Source organism: Candoia aspera, chromosome 1 (genome assembly GCF_035149785.1).
Source record: "Candoia aspera isolate rCanAsp1 chromosome 1, rCanAsp1.hap2, whole genome shotgun sequence".
In the NCBI taxonomy this organism is placed as follows: Eukaryota; Metazoa; Chordata; class Lepidosauria; order Squamata; family Boidae; genus Candoia; species Candoia aspera.
Genome location: NC_086153.1, coordinates 282,489,750 through 282,506,996, shown reverse-complemented (window position 1 = coordinate 282,506,996; position 17,247 = coordinate 282,489,750). Strand labels below are relative to the sequence as shown.

General features: G+C 39.0%; 2 protein-coding genes across 2 annotated transcripts in view; one reads left to right on the top strand and one right to left on the bottom strand.

Moving 5' to 3' along the window:
• The window catches only part of EIF2AK4 (eukaryotic translation initiation factor 2 alpha kinase 4), a 50,664-nt gene extending 42,139 nt beyond the window's left edge, over positions 1-8,525 (top strand). Inside the window, exons 30-39 of the mRNA XM_063289968.1 lie at positions 33-140; positions 584-712; positions 2,290-2,376; positions 3,200-3,312; positions 4,076-4,134; positions 4,529-4,626; positions 6,256-6,324; positions 7,021-7,065; positions 7,360-7,472; positions 8,029-8,525. Of these exons, the coding sequence (XP_063146038.1) occupies positions 33-140; positions 584-712; positions 2,290-2,376; positions 3,200-3,312; positions 4,076-4,134; positions 4,529-4,626; positions 6,256-6,324; positions 7,021-7,065; positions 7,360-7,472; positions 8,029-8,086 (879 nt within the window). The 3' untranslated portion in view covers positions 8,087-8,525. The remainder of the gene's footprint in view (positions 1-32; positions 141-583; positions 713-2,289; positions 2,377-3,199; positions 3,313-4,075; positions 4,135-4,528; positions 4,627-6,255; positions 6,325-7,020; positions 7,066-7,359; positions 7,473-8,028) is intronic.
• A 3,239-nt stretch (positions 8,526-11,764) lies between these two features.
• Positions 11,765-16,367, bottom strand: SRP14 (signal recognition particle 14). Its single transcript, XM_063289966.1, has 5 exons — positions 16,244-16,367; positions 15,298-15,370; positions 13,682-13,794; positions 12,231-12,263; positions 11,765-12,030 (listed from the first exon to the last, which is right to left on the bottom strand). The coding sequence occupies exons 1-5, from the start codon at positions 16,265-16,267 to the stop codon at positions 11,941-11,943; spliced, it is 333 nt and encodes a 110-aa protein (XP_063146036.1). The 5' UTR covers positions 16,268-16,367; the 3' UTR covers positions 11,765-11,940.
• Between the last annotated feature and the right edge of the window lie 880 nt (positions 16,368-17,247).

Genomic DNA, 17,247 nt, shown 5'->3' with positions numbered 1-17,247 from the left:
TTCTAGTGTATTTCTGTTTCTGGTTTCTGCAGATTTCACAGTTCAGAGGCCCAGATGCAGTTGGTCCAGTTCCTTCAGCTGTTGGAGTCAGCATCGCTGTGGACAGAATAAGTACCACAGTTTTGAATATGGAAGAGCCAGTATGTTTGTCTTTCTGCTTTGCATATTTCAGATAGACTCCATAAAGGGCAGGAAATACAGATCTTTCTCAAGCAATCTAAATAATGAAATGAGATTACACAGTTTCAAATTGGCACTACTATTTCCATTAACTAAATAGAAGTTCTACAGCTAAAAAAAGAAAATGCAGAATATGGTAACTTCAAACTGCATAAGGCATCTTTGCAGAAAGGCCAATGTATTGTTTTGGGGTCTCTCACCCATTCATGCTAAATACATCTTTCATGTATCCCAGACAAAACACGATCATAACTAATTGGTAATATGAGCCATATTAAGTGACCAAGAGTGTCTTAGCCTTAGAATGAGATTGTCTGCCTTTCCAGTTTAGATGATTTCAGGAACAGGCAGAACAGTCCCACCAAGTAAGTAACATTCTGGTTCCTTTTTCTCTTTTCTCCAGTTTACAGTGAGCTCTTGTGATTTATTAGTTGTTAGTGTTGGCCAGAAGTCAATGGAAAGAGCCATCAGTGTTGTTCAGAAGCTCTGGGCTGCAGGAATTGCAGCTGAAATTATGTATGACTGGTCCCAGGTAAGTTGTCATTTATTGTTCATGTTGTTTTTGGGCTTATATGCATTTCTTTTTCCAAGTGCACCAGAACTGCAGCTGCAAGCAAAGCTAAGATAAGGCAGATTTTGGGTTATCGTTAAAGGAGGAAAAATGGTCAACTACCAGTAAATTGACTTGTGAGCAAGAATGCCTTCGATAACCACCAATCACAGATTTGTCTATTGTTGTAACCGGGGGAGGGTATTGAGTTTTTTTTAGCATGCCATCCTACAGGATTACCAAACTCCCAATACTTGCCCTAGAGTAAAGGGTCATTAAAATGAAGGAACATTGAACAAGACCATAGTCAGCCTGCCTCTTGCTGAAAACTGGGGTTCTGGAGAGCATCTCAGTTTTGCTCTTAGAAATTCCAGTTGCTCTGTGGTGCATTGGTTAGGGCAGTGGGCTAAAAACCAGGAGGCTGAGAGTTCTAGTCCCACCTAGGCATGAAAGTCAGCTGGGTGACCTTGGGCTCAGCCCAACCCACCTCACAGGGTGGTGGTTGTGGGGAAAATAGGAGGAGGAGGGAGTATTAGGCATGTCTGCCACCTTGAGTTATTTATAAAAATAATAAAGGTGAGATAGAAAATATATAAATAAATAAATAATCTGCTCTATTCTGACACCGATTTTTGTAAACATTTTAAGGTAGCTTTCCATAAATATTACTTATTAAAGAAACTGGATACGCTAATAGAATCTACTGAATTCAGTGTAAAGATTTCCTGCGTTTTCTAGAATTATTTTTGCAGAACAGATTCCATGTATCTTTCACATTGAAATCTAAACAGTTTACAGGTAGTCCTCACTTAACGACCACAATTAGGACCAGAATTTCAGTCGCTAAGCGATTCAGTTCAGTGAATCACCATGGTTGTTAAATGAACCATGTGGTTATTAAGTGAGCCATGTCATTAAACAAATCATGCAATTCCCCATTGATTATGTTTGCTGGAAGCTGGCTGGGAAGGTTGAAAATGGTAATCATGGGACCATGGGATGCTGTGACAGTCGTAAGCGTGTGGACCGGTTGCAAGTCGTTTTTTTCAGTGCTGTTGTAAGTCTGAATCATCGCTAAATGAATGGTTGTTAAGCAAGGACTACCTGTATTGGTGTTTCTTGTATGAGTGTAAAAGATTTAGTTGGAATATTAGATAGATAATCATTTTTAATCTTTCCTTTTCATGGAACTATCATATAAGATTTATCTTTATTGTTCATTGCTCTGTTTTAAATTGGGTCAATTTACTTATTTTAATATGTTATATGTTAATATTACTGTGGATATTTTATTTTTGGAATTCCTTTTTACTATTAAATGTTTCAGTGCAACCCACTGGGCGTCCTTGAAGATTACAGTAGTGCACAAATGTGATAAATAGATAAAAGATTGGTCAGTCTGTAAGATGATGACTGACCTCAAGCAAGCTATTAAATAGAAGGGGATTTGAATCTATTTCTGTTCAATTGACAAGTACTACTCAAGTCTTTTCTGAGAAAACTCTTTAGCAATTTAAAATTAATTTAATTCCTTTTTTGTACAACATGTAATGTACTAGTCCCAGGAAGAATTACAGGAGTATTGCAGATGTTCTGGAATCACCTATGTAGCCCTCATTTATGATAAAGAAGGAAATCATGTAAAGGTAAGTGTGGTGGTGGCATCTTTCCATACTCCCTTTCTCATCTGTGTCTGCTCAGTACAGTTATATTCTCAGCTACTACAGCATTTTGTAAGCTTGGAATGAGGGCACATGATGCCATCATCTTGCTGATGCTGCCCTACCTGAGGGAAGAAAGACAGGACGTAAATACCCACAATTCAAGGAAATGTATGATTGAAAACGAGAGAAGGCTATAAGACTCCTGTGTAAAACTTACAAAACTATAAGACTTCTCTCACTATATTGGAGAACAGACCTCATGAAGTAGCGCTTTTCCATCCCATCCTCCCACTTACAACTCTTGGAGATCTATAGCTGTCACTCCTGGGCTAGGGATCCTCTGGAAGGGTGTGATAAATGGTGTGGTGGTAGGGGGCAATTGAAAGAAAGCTTGTGAGGGCATTTTCAGAGTGATCTGAACCAAGCAGTGGTGGTATTTTTATTTGTTTAGAGTTGTGTACTCTTTCTCTCTCACGCTGGGTGGATGGATTTGTGTTTCTCACTCTCAGACCAGCACACAAACAGGATTGCAAAAGTACAACTAAAAGGGGAGAAAAATCACACTCTAGTTGAAAACTTTATATGAATATAACTGGGGCAGATGGCAGTCATGAAGAAAGGCCTTGCAAAATGAAAGATTGCCACTTGTCTTATTGGTCAGTTCTACTCTTATTCCCTAAGGCTGCTAGTTTTTTTAATGGTTGATTTAAATTGTATCTCATCCATTTCCTGATTTAATTCTGGTAACTCATTCTTTATATTTAACAATATAAAAATTAAAATACTTTGTGGGGCTATTTTGCAGGTAAAATCATTTGAAAGGGAAAGGCAGACAGAGAAAAGAATCTTGGAGTCTGATGTAGTTGATCATCTGGCCCAGAAACTGAGGACCAAATTCTATGATGAAAGATGTAGCAGGTAGCAACAAGTACTATAACTTGGCGAACAAGACACGGATTATTTGCAGCAGGAAATGAACTATCGTAAACAAAGTGGTTTGGGTGTAGGTTTTGCAGTAATTCACCTTAAAGATTATAAACAATGTATCATACAATGATTTGGCTTTATATATGTCGTGAACTGATGTGTTACACAAACCAGGGCTATAGGCTTTCATTGAAATAATCTTCCCTGTATAGACTTCAGATGGAATTCAAATTACTTATTTGTAATATACACTGAATTGGTTCCAGACTTCCACACTTGGAAGGAAGGGAAAGTGAAAATCACCAAAAACCGCTCTGCATAACAGTTTGAGAGGTCTTTTGAAATAACTTGGTAGTAGGGCTGGGAAAGGGGGAAACATGGCTTCACCCAGCAAAGAAAAGTCTGGATCCAACTTTCTGAATGTTACAAAGGTACTGAATTAATATATGCTGAAAGGTTACCTATTTATTTATTTATTAGATTTACAAATAAAATTATTTGTAAACTGCCCAGAATTGTTGCATACAAGTTGGGCAGTTGAGAAGTTAAATTTATCTATCTATCTATCTATCTATCTATCTATCTATCCACGCACGCACGCACGCACGCACGCACGCACTGCCCAGCAACTCTGGGCAGTTCACAGATAAATTTATAAATGCTCTCAAGTATTAATAAAATATCAATTTTTGTCTTAATCTGTTATTTTGAAAACAGTACTGAAGAGGCCTTTTATTTTTAAATCCTATTTTAGAGAAATTTCTGATAATGTGCCAACACAAAATCTAAAAGGATTATTTTCCAGCAATTCAGGTATGTAATGACTAGTGTGTTATATTTTTCAGTAATCTAGTAGTAGTTATGTAGCAGAGGTGCTCATTAAAATGGAAAAGCAGTCCCCCTCTGAGATGGTTAAACAGAATGCAGGAAATAAATGAATGCATAAAATGTATTATTTTGAATGTTAGTATTCAAATGAGGCCATTTATCATACAAGGGGGGGCAGTTTAAAAGGAAGGGTATAATAATTTAATTAAAACGCATTTCTGATTAAACCTGACCTTTAAAAATATTTGTCTGTGGTCCAGCATCCAAAATCTGATTGAGGGTATGGACATACTTACAAACAAAACTTTTTATAGTCTCAGTTCTAGTGTGCACATATGAGAAACACAGGAATTTTTAACTAAATCATTATGCATTTCAGGTTTGTCTGAATCACATGGAACTGTAGTAATACCAAATGTGTGCATCATTCCACCAGAAAAGCTGTCAGCAAATGTCAGACGACGTTATGAAACTCAGGTATTATAAATGTCTCTCTTCTCTCAGTAATTATATTGCAATATGACTGTAGCTTTGAAATTATACCACAGAGGTTGTACAGAGGTAGGAAGAAATGTAAGAAATGGTAAATAGGCAAGCAGAATTCTGGTCCCTTTAGTTTATTATTTTCACTATTTTCTACTCTTTCTGGCAGTGACTCCTTAGGATATGAGTTAGGGGGCTCTCCTAGTTTTATCTGAAAATTCCAAGGATTGAACTCAGAAACTTTCCTGTGCAAAGCTTGTATTTAACTCCAGTCCTATATTTTCAGAGAAAGAGAGAGAAATTTAATTAGATGGCGACATGATGCACTTCTTAATGTTTTCTTCTCAGAGCTGCTTCCCTTCCTAGCCTAATGGTTCTTCCTCTGAAGTGAATATTTGTAGCTCAGGGTTGAACTGTGGAGTCCTTGGTGCTCTCTGAGCCTTGTTGTTTTCTTGCAGACGTTTCATTGCCAGACTAGGCAACATCTTCAGTGGGAAGAGGGAGTGGGCCTTGCTCTCAGTTTATATACCGTGACTTGCCCTGCTTGTGTTGGTAGGGGTGTTGTTCTCTCCTTGGGAGTTCTTTGATTGGGCTGTTGTTTGCTGCTTGGTTGATTGACTGAGTTAATAGTTCCTTGATTAGGGTGTATTGATACAAGGAGAGAACAACACCCCCACCAACACAAGCAGGGCAAGCCACGGTATATAAACTGAGAGCAAGGCCCACTCCCTCTTCCCACTGAAGATGTTGCCTAGTCTGGCAATGAAATGTCTGCAAGAAAACAACAAGGCTCAGAGAGCACCAAGGACTCCACAGTTCTTCCTCCTTCAAGCAAGTCAAGTTCCTTATCTAGTGATGCACTTCCTCTTCATTGCAATCTGATTTTAAGTAAGAATTTCTCTAGTACAGTTGGAAGAAGGTTACAGAATTAGGAGTTGGGCAGGGGACAATTGGATTAAAGTAGAGAACCTGGAACTGATATTTTCCTTGAAAGGCAGATACACTGTCTTTTGCCATAGCTTTCAAAAGAGATTTCTTGGTTGAATCCTGGTACAAGGTGACCATAGGATGAGGAAAGTCACCTCTGGGAAAAGATACTGGAGAAAGACCAGGCTTTCCTCAGTAAGCTGGAAAAGGAGATGTGAAACCTAATCTTCTGGGAAGGGAGCATTCTGTTTCTTCACTGGACCTTTGGAAAACTACCAGGCCATTCCTGAACAGTCAGATTGTCATGGTTAGAGAAGCTGAGCAAATTCTAGATGACTTCCCAGTAGTAGGCAGATGTTCATCCCTATCCAGACGGTCACTTGAATGAGTGAAACTAAACTGAGTGGGTGATACAGGCATGCTTGCAAGCCCCATTTACAGTATCACCACACACCGTCCTGTAAACGCATTACACAGCTGCACAGGTATCCTTGAGTGCTGGGATTTCAGGAATGGAATTTGAGAGTGCACCTCCTTCCCCCTCTGTTTATCTCTGTAAATATGAAGATAAATTCCTTCATGTCACTTTTGAGTTAAGAATTGTTAACAGAGATACTTGTTTAATATAAAGATAAAATATTCTCTGTGTGTTTGTGTCTGTGTTTGTTAATTATTTTAATCCGATGTAATTTCCAGGTACAAATCAAACTCCAGGCCTGCTTTACTAATTTCCCACTGAAGCTGAGTGAAGTTGAAATTTTAGCAGTAAGTCACTTTACTTTTTTCAACAAGCCAGTAGTATACAGCAACTGGATCAGAAACCAGTTACTTAAAGCCATATCAGAGGTTTAATTTCCAGGAAGAAGTGTGTTTCATTAGTGGTAAATTTCCTGTTCATTCATATGAAATCCACCGAAGTCACTTTTTTTGTCCTGAGTCTTTCCAAAACCCTTTTAACAATTGCCTCCAGTAACTTCAATAACTTGCCCACAACAAAAGGCAATATTGGGCAAGTTGGGTGTGGGGACGGAGTGACAGTGCTCTGTATTAGGGACTTTAGCAGTCTATTAATTTCCTAACAAAGCTCAGGCCAGAGTATTCTGATGGGAATCCAAAAAGGAAACCTTTTTTAGAACTTCTGTGATGTCAGAGTTCAGGGTTTCAAGTTCTATTCTGGTTGTTCTGTTTGTTTGTTTGTTTGGTCATCAGAACGGGGCATGTATGAGTATGAATCTGTGTGCCTACAGATCAAGGCTTCTTGGATCTTTCTTGCAGTAAATATGCAGAACTTGAGGATATTCAATCCAGTTAATTTTTGTGCTGGTAAACGGTCCAGAATTTAGATGCCTTACAGATTTACCTTCTGCAAAACCCAATTTTACATGGGCTGTAAGTGAAGCAAATGTAACTGTATCCCATAGTTTACGTTATCATAATGCTTTTATGTTTTATTTTTTGCAGGTCGATCTACCAAAAGAAACTATAATGCACTTCTTATCATTAGAGGTAAGCCTATGAATTAAATGGTCTTACTGGTGGATTTAATTAATAACTTGAGATTTTAAAATGCTTAAACAGAGTTGAATGTTCATTTGTTATATGAAGTAAGTAAAATCTCATTCCTGGCATAGAAGAAACTTAACATACTCCTTTTCTGTAAGTCACTTTTTCAAGAAATCAGAGATTTGTATCTATATGTACATCCAAAAAATAAAAGCATCCTGACGTTCTCAGCATTAGCTTTTTTGCAGTCCTTGTTTCAGAGTAAGATATTTGTTTGAATGTTTTCCATCTTCTCAGTTTGATGACCAAGCTTTCTATACAACTGTGAAACAATTGATGTCTCGATTGCCAAAGCAAAGATATATTAAACAAGTTTGTGATGAAATCCATACCATCAAAATTGAAAAGAAGTAAGTATTCTTATGCATACTAGCAGTACCGTATAAGACTCTCATGTTGAATCTGGAAGGTCATTTCGCAAATTTTAGGAGGATGTATAAACTCTACAAGGATTCCACAGTATCAAAGATTGACATTGAATAAAACCTCTAGTGCAGTGTTTTTCAACCTTGACAACTTTAAGATGTATGGACTTCAACTCCCAGAATCCCCCACCCAGAAGTCAGCACATCTTAAAAGTTGCCAAGGTTGAAAAACACTACTCTGGTGTTAAAAGCTTACTGAGTTCTCAGTGGTTTCCCTTTTGTTGGATTCAGTAAAGGAGCTGTAATTTAGAACCATCATAATGTGAAAATCCTGAACCATCAGAGACTGTGAATTCAATTGGAATAGAAGATAGGACCCTACTATGTATGGATTAGCACAAAGATAAATTTGTCCAATAGCTGTTGGATGAATTTATCTGGCCTCTTGAAGTAGCCCTAACCTGTAACTGAAATAAAAGAGCATCTCTTGTCAAAATCAGCTAGGTTTTCTCAACTTTCTGTCTTTCTTTCTTTCTTGCAGAGTGCCGGTCCTTGTTCTCTACAGTTACAGAGATGACTACTACAAAATCCTGTTTTAGTTACGAATATTTAAGGGATTAAAGTCAGGATAATGAATGGGACAAAACATGTACTTCTAATTACTTATGTGAAGGAAAATTGCACTTTGATGTTGCTGATTCCCCAGGCAAACCTTGGACAATCGCTGCCTTTTAAGTATTACGTTGAGCTCATGTGCCTCAGCTGGCATCTTTAAATGTGTAAATCTTTTCAAAATATATTGTACAGTCCTTTTCAAAATAAAATAATCTTCTGGTACTTTAGGATGCACTTGTCTTTGCTTAAAGTAAAACCAGCAGATGGTGGTATTTGGGTTTGAAAAATTCAAGTACCGTAACTGCAGTTTTCATTGTTTATCCCATGAATCTCCTTCCACTTCTTTTGACATTGGGAATGTAGGCTAAACAGAAAAGCAATAATCTCCAGCTACCCTACTATTGTGAGCTGAAAGGAATTTATAGGGGAGAAAGAGGCTGAGACACTTGGAGGTCTGGATTTTGTTTTCAGTGGGATCAGCTAATACTTTCTTTAAGGTCTCCTGTGCTTCTTATAAGGGAGGAGGTTACTAAGTGAATCTGGAGTTTGTGCTTTTTTCACATCTATTTTCCTTCTCTAACATGGATACTTTTTTGTATTGAATTTCCTGTTGCTTCTAAACCAGGTATCCAGGTAATTGCTTCTGCACTTTATGGGAAGACACTTCTTCAGATCAAAGTGTGAATATTTTGCATGGACCTATGATCAAATTCAAGTCTGTAGAGCAGGGATGTGCAGCAGATCTGAAGTGGAAGATGCTTTGAAGTGGGAATGGATATGCATGCCGCACCTGTCAGTGCCTCCTTTAAGAAGATACATCTTTTCTAGGACTTGCACATGGCTTCCTTGGGTCCACACAACTCTGATGTGAGCCCTGGAAAATTACACCAGCAGGCCCAGTGAGCATACCCATACCATCTTCAAAACACTTTTGGCTTCAGATCCATATAGAATCAAAAAGGTGTTTTGAAGATGGTATGGGTATGCTCACTGGGCCTGTTGGTGTAATTTTCCAGGGCTCACATCAGAGTTGTGTGGACCCAAGGAATTATTGAAAGAGTTCCCAACTGGATATAGTGCTTAATAAATTAAGCTTTCATGTTTAATAACTTAGTAACTTGATTCCTAAGGAATAAATGTTAGGGTGGTGGTTGGGGACTGAATGTACACACACTATGCATGTAATCGATGCAGTGTTATTGGCTGTGAATCCAACTATCTGCAGCAAATATATGATTGATACATAAGGAGCATGATCTGAAAATTTGACAAGGTAAATGGAATAAAGAGTTGGAAATTATACAGAAATGCTGAAAAACTAGTGCAAGTAGATGAATTTATGTATCAAGAATGTTTATAAAAGATGGGAAAATAGATGGAAAATTTTAGAAAGTACAAATGCTGGTAGAAAGGTAGTGATTAGAATGTGTCCTGTTGCAAGGAGTGTTTGTCAAAAGAACTGAAAATGGCTGTAGAGCAGCATGTTTCTACTCACCTTGTTAAGTGGGAAAATTGAATATGTCAGGAGAAACACAGAAATAAATTGAATGGAGTAGGAATGAGGTACTTAAGCCTGTGTGTAAAATAATTAATTTAAATTTTAAAAGGCACAGTAAGGTCAAGTATGAATGTAGGCTGAATACAAGAGTTAAATGACCACTATGAAAGGAAGATGTTGATGTGGCTTGTCATATAGTTGCCATCACAGAGCACCTGAGGATTGAGCTGTAATCAAGGTATGGGGAAAACTGGTTTTAGTTAGTTTAATTTTACTTACTGTGTGTCTTTTTTTGGCTTACCATTCATTACTCCTTTTCTGCATTCTGCATAGCATTGCTCCCCCAAAAGGGAATGGTGGTGTTTGTACATTTGTAAAGGGGATGACTGTAGTGGGATTCACGCAAACACAAGTATACCCAAATAACTCAGGCATAGGTACAGTGGCAACCTCCCCTCTACCAGCTTTTTTTTGGTGGGGGGGGGAGCTTGACCAAATGAGCTGGTTCTAAGGTAAAAACTCTTTCAGAATGACAGTGCTGACTCAATAAGAACGTAAATCTTTATTATGTATGTCAAGATTAAGGAAACTAGTTAAGAACTGAAAGAAGGGAAAAGAAAAAAAGAAAACAATTACTTCTAAATGGGTTAATCCCAGCTGTTGTTCCTTCAGCCAGGACTTGGAATATGCAAATATACACACACACAGAACCAAGGCAGAACAAGTAGACCAAAGTATAGGAAAGGCAGCATTGCTAAATCATTTTTCATAAAATAGCAACAATTCTAATCTGCATCTAGTTTCCACTAGTCCTAAGACTGCTGGGCAGGGGTGTTTCTGTTCCTCCCACCAGCAACAAAGATAAAATGTAACTCACTCTTCCACTTTTTAAAAGCCCATCTGAGAAGGAAATCTTCCTGATTGGCTATTTAACATTTTTTTTTTGTATTTTGATTGTCTTTGCTCACTACCTTGATTAACACATTTAGGTCTGATTGACAGCTCAGATTTAGGCTTTCCTTTTAACTCTTTTTTGCCTGAACCCTTTGGGATGAGATTTTTCCCCATTCATTTTAAGGGCACAGGCTAGTTCATTATTCATACAACATTTAACACACAACTATATAATTACTTAGTGGGTATAAAGATACTTCAATAGGAGCATCAGTCATTTATACTAATTTATCATAGGAGCTAACTGCACTTAGCCTTAAGTGAGTATGTTTTCTTAACCAGTCAGGTTCTCTAAAATGGCCCTTCTTCTGAACAACCGTCTTATTTTCTGTATTATTTTGCATAAATGGGTTCACTGAATACCACATACTTTCCAATACTTAAGTCACCAAATTCTGTTTAGCTGGAACAACCTGTACAAGGATATACAGTTAAACAGTAACATAGTTTAATGAAAGAAAAATGTCATCTATGGCTGTGGACCAAATTCAGTTTTATAATTATGATAAGATGCATATTTCTAATTATAGTCCTGTTTGCACACAGGTCCCATAGAATCAAACGGTTTTGACAGGTGGTACATTCAGCACAAATATTTAAGAATCAAGATACTAGTGGTTCAAAGTTACTTCAATGATTTTACCAAATAGATAAGCAAACTTCATCATTTTTAGTTCTGAGGTTTGTTGTAGCTGGATTCTTTGTTCCTCTTCCAAAACCAGCTGCAACAATTGAAACTTGTATGCAACTATTTTAATCTGATGATTCCAGAATTGTTTTAGGAATGCAAAACTTGCTTCTTTAGATTAGTTTGGTTAGCTGTCCTGCCACTATAAAGTAGTATTATTTTAAAATGATAGAACACTTATTTTGTGCCAGGCTTAACAAAAGCAACAGAAACACCTTTCAGTCCAATATGAATATGAAAAATTATGTTAAGCACAAGCACAGTAAAAGCGCCTTAGAAGCCAAGATGCGTAAACCATTGACAATCTTTTTCCAGTTGTAGCACAAGTTCTTGGTTGACCTCAATCTTAATTCCACTCATAAAACTTTTGCATGCACTAAACATAAATGGTTACATCAAAATTATTTTTCTGAGTAATCTCCGCAGTGTTTTTTTTTTATTTCACAAGTTGAAGATTTTCCAGTAACCTCCTTAATGAAATAAAACGAAGGCACATACAAAATAAATCAGGTGCCGCAAATATATGCATTAGGGGTATTTATTTTTGCATATCACAATCCTGAGAGCGCGCTCTGTTTGTGTAAGATGCTTGCTGTTCAGTTACTAGCTGGAAATGAAGTCAAAAGATAAGATATTACATAAAGAAAAAATGTGGGCTAAAAACATGGGTCCATTCTTTGGAGAAATGTTCTTTTATATCATTGTGTTGCTTTACTTTTCTTGTTTTTGCTTTTCTTATCTTTCTTCTTTAAACCATCCATATTAGCTCTAAGCAAATTCGAATATGCCTGCAATCAAAAACAAGACTTCTTTAAAAAAAAAAAAGCAACTTTCAAGAAACTGCTAATCTCTGGCTCAAAATGTTTGCAGAGATAAAGCAGCTACGCTTTCCTATAATGGGTTTCAATTCAGTCATGCGTTAACTGTAAAAATTTGAAATTAACTGATAAAAAAAATCTGAAGTCTAAGTGAATAGATATAAACTTACCATCTGGAATTTGTTAACTTCCCTTGAACTCACCTGTAAGAAATCAATCACATGATAAAAGCAATTATTGCTTGATGAACCAATATATTCAAGAACAGCTGGTTCTACTGATCAATAAATTCAGATAAATTGGAATTAATACATTATATACTAGTTTGGTGTATTGGTTAAGTGCTGGGCTAAAAACTGGGAGACTGAATTCTAGTCCTCCCTTAGGCATGAAAACCAACTGGGTGACTCTGGGTCAGTCACATTTTCTCAGTCAACCCACCTCACAGGTGGTTGTGGAGAAAACGAGGCAGGGGCATTATGTATATAACCTTGAACTGTACAAAATAACAACAATAAAATTTATTTACTGTCGAAGTCACATCATAATATAATTCATATAACACATTTTTCAGGAGAACAACGAAAACTCTTCAAAATGTGTAGATTTATAGTTTTGAAATACTGAGAATCAATCAGACATAATGTTGTGTTTGTGATAATTAGTATGTTTTTGGATCTCTAGTGTTGGCAAGGAATATATTTGCAACATGATATATCTGCACAGCTGTGAGCATTCTTGAGCTCACCAGATCTGGCAGCAATTGTTCATGCATTCGTTATATACTCCTTTGTGGACAAACCCTTGAAGAGTGACTGGAAGCCTCAGTTGGTACACAGCAGCTAACCTGACTGGAACACAATGCCAGGCCCATATTTTGCCTGAGTTGAAATATCTAGCTGTTTGCCCGTTTTCTCAGCACATTTAAAGTTCTAAATAGCGTAGGGCAGGCTGCACAACTCGTAGAGGGGGAAGAGCCACATTGATAAATTAAAAATAATTGCGGGCACAGTGGAATAGCTGGTGAGCCAATCAGCTGTTCAGCGGCTAGTGCCATGGTGGCAGCGATGGAGCTGGCAGCGTTGGTAAGGCATGGAGGCACTCAGCTGCGCATCTTTCAGGGTAGCAGTGGATTTTTATAGTTTTTAAAAAACAACAGCAGACTGCATGGTATGCAGGCCTGGTGTAGGGTCTGATTATCTGAAGGCCCATCTTTCTTTGTATTGATCTTAATCACTACAATCAATAACCAAGATGCTTGTGCTTTCAGAGGCTCATCTGCTGGGTACATAGGAGAGGGCCTTTTCTTGGGTCACTTCTAAGCTATAGAATACACAGCTGCATAAGCTGTGTTATCCTCCACTCTTAGTGCTCTCAGGAAGAGTTGAAGCATTTCTCTTTCCAGACCTTTTAATTCCTTTGAACTTGATTACTCCTGTTTTTGTTAAATTGTCTATATTTCATTTTAAAGTGTTAGCTGCCTTGAGGTGCCCATGTCAGGCTGTAACTTGAAATACATAAAATAATAAACTCACTACCCATTTTATATAAGGTCTGTCCCCCTACTTATGTAAGAATGCAATGGTGAGAAAACACCCTTTTCCATCAGAATACTACCTACCACTGTGCTTATTTTTTTCTTCCCATCTGTGGCTCTGAGAAGACATTTGTTGTCTACAGGTTCAAAACTCTCAAGATGGCCCTTCCGTGGGATTGGTCTTGTGCGACCATCATCTATATTGAACAGAAGCATCAAAGTTATATACAGTTCTTATAAAAGCTAGTGAGTTAAATTACATAAGATCCAAAGATGGCAAGAGAATGTTAAAATATTACATTTCTCCAGCTTTGAATACTGCTTCACAGATCAGAATGCTAAAACTGCAGGCTGGAAGGCAAGAATTCTGTTAGAATGCTGGTTGTTATATTAAGCTGGGCACAATTATAAGGTTTCACAATACCAAATACATATGAAGCTGTTGTTTAACAGCCAAAGGACCCATCTCACTCCCCAGTCCTGGCAATGCTGCTACATTTTTCCTCCCATGTTATAAGACAAAAAAGTTTACAGTTTATATTTCCAGAGTTTATTACCATTTTGTAATTCTTATGATTCAAGCAAGGAGAGAATAGGAATTGGCTCACTCTATCTTCTGTTAACCCAGTGTCAGGTGAATTGGAGGCAATATTTTCTGTCAGGCGAATTGGAGGCAATATTATTACCTGAGGGACCACCTCACCCAGTTACATCGACCCACCCAACCCGGTCAGGGAGAGAGGGCATGCTACGGACCCTGTCCATGAGGTATTGCCAATTGGCAGGGTCCAGGAACAGGGCCTTCTCTGCCATAGCACCCACCCTTTGGAACAAGTTATCCCCAGAGGTAAGACAGGCCCCCACTCTCCCAGCCTTTCAAAAGGGAGTAAAAACATGGCTATGCCACCTGGCCTGGGATAGGAGTGAGGACAGCCATTCATGGGGGTGGTTGGCCCTGTGGGGATGCCTAGATTAAGAGCTTCCCATCTTGAATTGTATATTTTATATACTATATTTTATATTTTAGACCCTGCAATTGTATTTTTATGTATTTATATTGAATTGTTTTTTAGTGATTTGCTATTTTTAGTATTTGAAGGCCGCCCAGAGTTGTCATGTGTGAGATGGGCAGCAGAGAAATTTGATCTCTCTCTCTCTCTCTCTCTCTAGGTAGGGAAAATCCCATTATTGTCACATTCCTTTTTTCTCCAATCCACTATACAAGTATTAACCTCAGCAACTTTAAGATATATGGACTTGCTCAGAATTTCCCAGCTAAAGACTACATCAATGGCTGCAGCTGGCCACAGATTCCCTATCCCTGTGATAAACTATGTCAGGAAAAAAAGGGATGTTTCTGTCCCATAAGTAGAAAGCACTCAATATAGAAAACATTCAGATCAAGGGAAAATATGTTTAAGCAATGAACACCTCTGATCCCACACAGATCTAAGTCAATATTTTTTAAAAAAAAACACATAATCCATTCTACTCACTGATTTAAGTTTTGAGTAAACATAAATACCTATTTTTAATCAACTCTTTATGTTACTTATTACTGAGATTACTGAAGTTGTTGTTCAGCCGTTTGCTAACTGAATTGTAGTTCAACTACTTACCACTGAAGAATCTTCACCTGATTTATTTTATGAGAAAATACCAACAAGTAAATGCGAGACAAATAGCAATGTAATACTTACATTTCTTTAACGTTATATAGACACTGCCTGTGGTCCTGCATTTCTGAAAAAGCCTGGTTAGCTCTGTCAAGAACTGCAGACAAACAAAACATCTAATTGTTGCAGAGATAACCATTTTGAAATATTTTCTTGTTCTAGCTACTGAACAATCCCATTCCAAAGCTTTTAGTCACACCAACTATATAAAGAGCTGCATTTGGCTGTTAAGCCGTAATATTATAATCTTCTATTCATGGAGCCACAGATAGGCACTGAATCTGCACATTTCATTGCCTCCTCACCTATCAAAGCAATTCTGACTTGCATTAAGCTAGACCTCTTGTTACATCAGAGCCAAAACTCTCGAACTGCATCTTCTATTTCAAATGAGTTACATGCAGTGATCATTAATCTCCCATGACAAGGAGTATTCAGCATGTACTATGACAGTTGCAAAATTAGGTGGGGCCAGAAAGAGAACTCACACGTAGCAGAGAACTCATGCCTTGGGTTGGTGCCTCTGGCACGCACTGGACATTACCTGCAATCTAAAGCGGCCCACGTGCAAACAAATGCCGGGGGCGTGGGGGGAGGCTCAACAACCTTACATAGTGACTTAGTAAGAAGGAAATGATGGCGCTCCTCCCTGGCTAGCCAGTCGGCTTCTGAGCCGGTGGGGGAGCATCTACATTCCGCACCAACGGTCCCGCTCCTGGGGTCCGAATACAGACTTTGGGAAGACCCGAGGTAAGGCCTCTGGAACTGTCACCACTTTTTCTATAAACCGTGCCCCAGCCCGCTACCGCCTAATCTGCTCTACATAGCAAGGAACTGCGGGAGCACAGCCTTCCCCTACAAAGGCGCCAGGTCGGAGGAGACTCCTTTTCGCTCCCAGCAACCGGCGTTTGGAGCTCAAAGAGCAGCCCTTCCCCAAAAGGCACCGCCAGTCGCGGTTAGGCCGCAGCACCTGCTCGCTCTCCAGCAGCACCATCGCTTCTTCCCAGCAGCTGCTGAAGATTCGGGGAACTCCCAACGGTCGCGAACGCCCAGTCACAACTCCCAGGACGAGCAACCGGCCAGGAAACGGAAGCAGCGAGAAGCGGAAACTTTAGAAAGAACTTCTCCCCGCCTAGCCTCTCTCTGCTGCCCCGCAGGGCTCCAGGCAGAACTGCACCCTGTTCTCGGAAGCGGAGGTTGCTCGCGGCGGCTGCCGTCAGCCTCGAAGGAGTCCCCGAACGACCTGGCTTTGTCAGGGCCTCTCTCCGCTGTGCGCGCGGCGGAGGCTGAAGTCTGTCGCGCGGCACATGCTTGGCACGCAGAGGTCTGCGCTGCAATCCCTGTTCACTTTCATTTTAAAAAGGGAAGGATTGCAGTAATAGGATATCGAAAAGTTTCTGACTCTCACAAATGACGGCTCAGTAGTATTAGCAGGACAGAAATCCAGCAGTTCTTTGAAAAAGTATGCAGAAAGCCCCCAAACACAGCAGTGCTGGGACTGCCGGATCTGGGCTGCCAAAATTTGCACGGCCACAAGATTGCAGTGACAGACTAAAGTTTTTTCAGTATCTCTTTGCTGTCAGCTAAATTTTGACAACCCATCCAGTAAATCCTCAGTAGTGGTGCATTGCTACATTTTGAAGAAAATGGCGCCATTATCATCAACAGGAGGATGGTGAGGAGCTCCATTAAAACCTAATAGCCTTTGTTAGGGTTTTGTTTTTGTTTCATTTTGTTTTTTGGTGCCTTCAAGTCAGCCTTGAATCCTAGAGATTGCCTGGACAAGTCCTGCAGTTTTCTTGGCAAGGTTTTCAGATGTGGTTTGCCATTGCCTTCTTCCTAGAGCTTAGAGAGAGTGACTGGCCCAAGGTCACCCAGCTGGCTTCGTGCTTAAAATGGAACTAGATTAACAGAATCTTGCAAGTCTGAAAGTTCAAATCTCCCGTCTCCTTTACAACCAGAGAAGCTATAGAG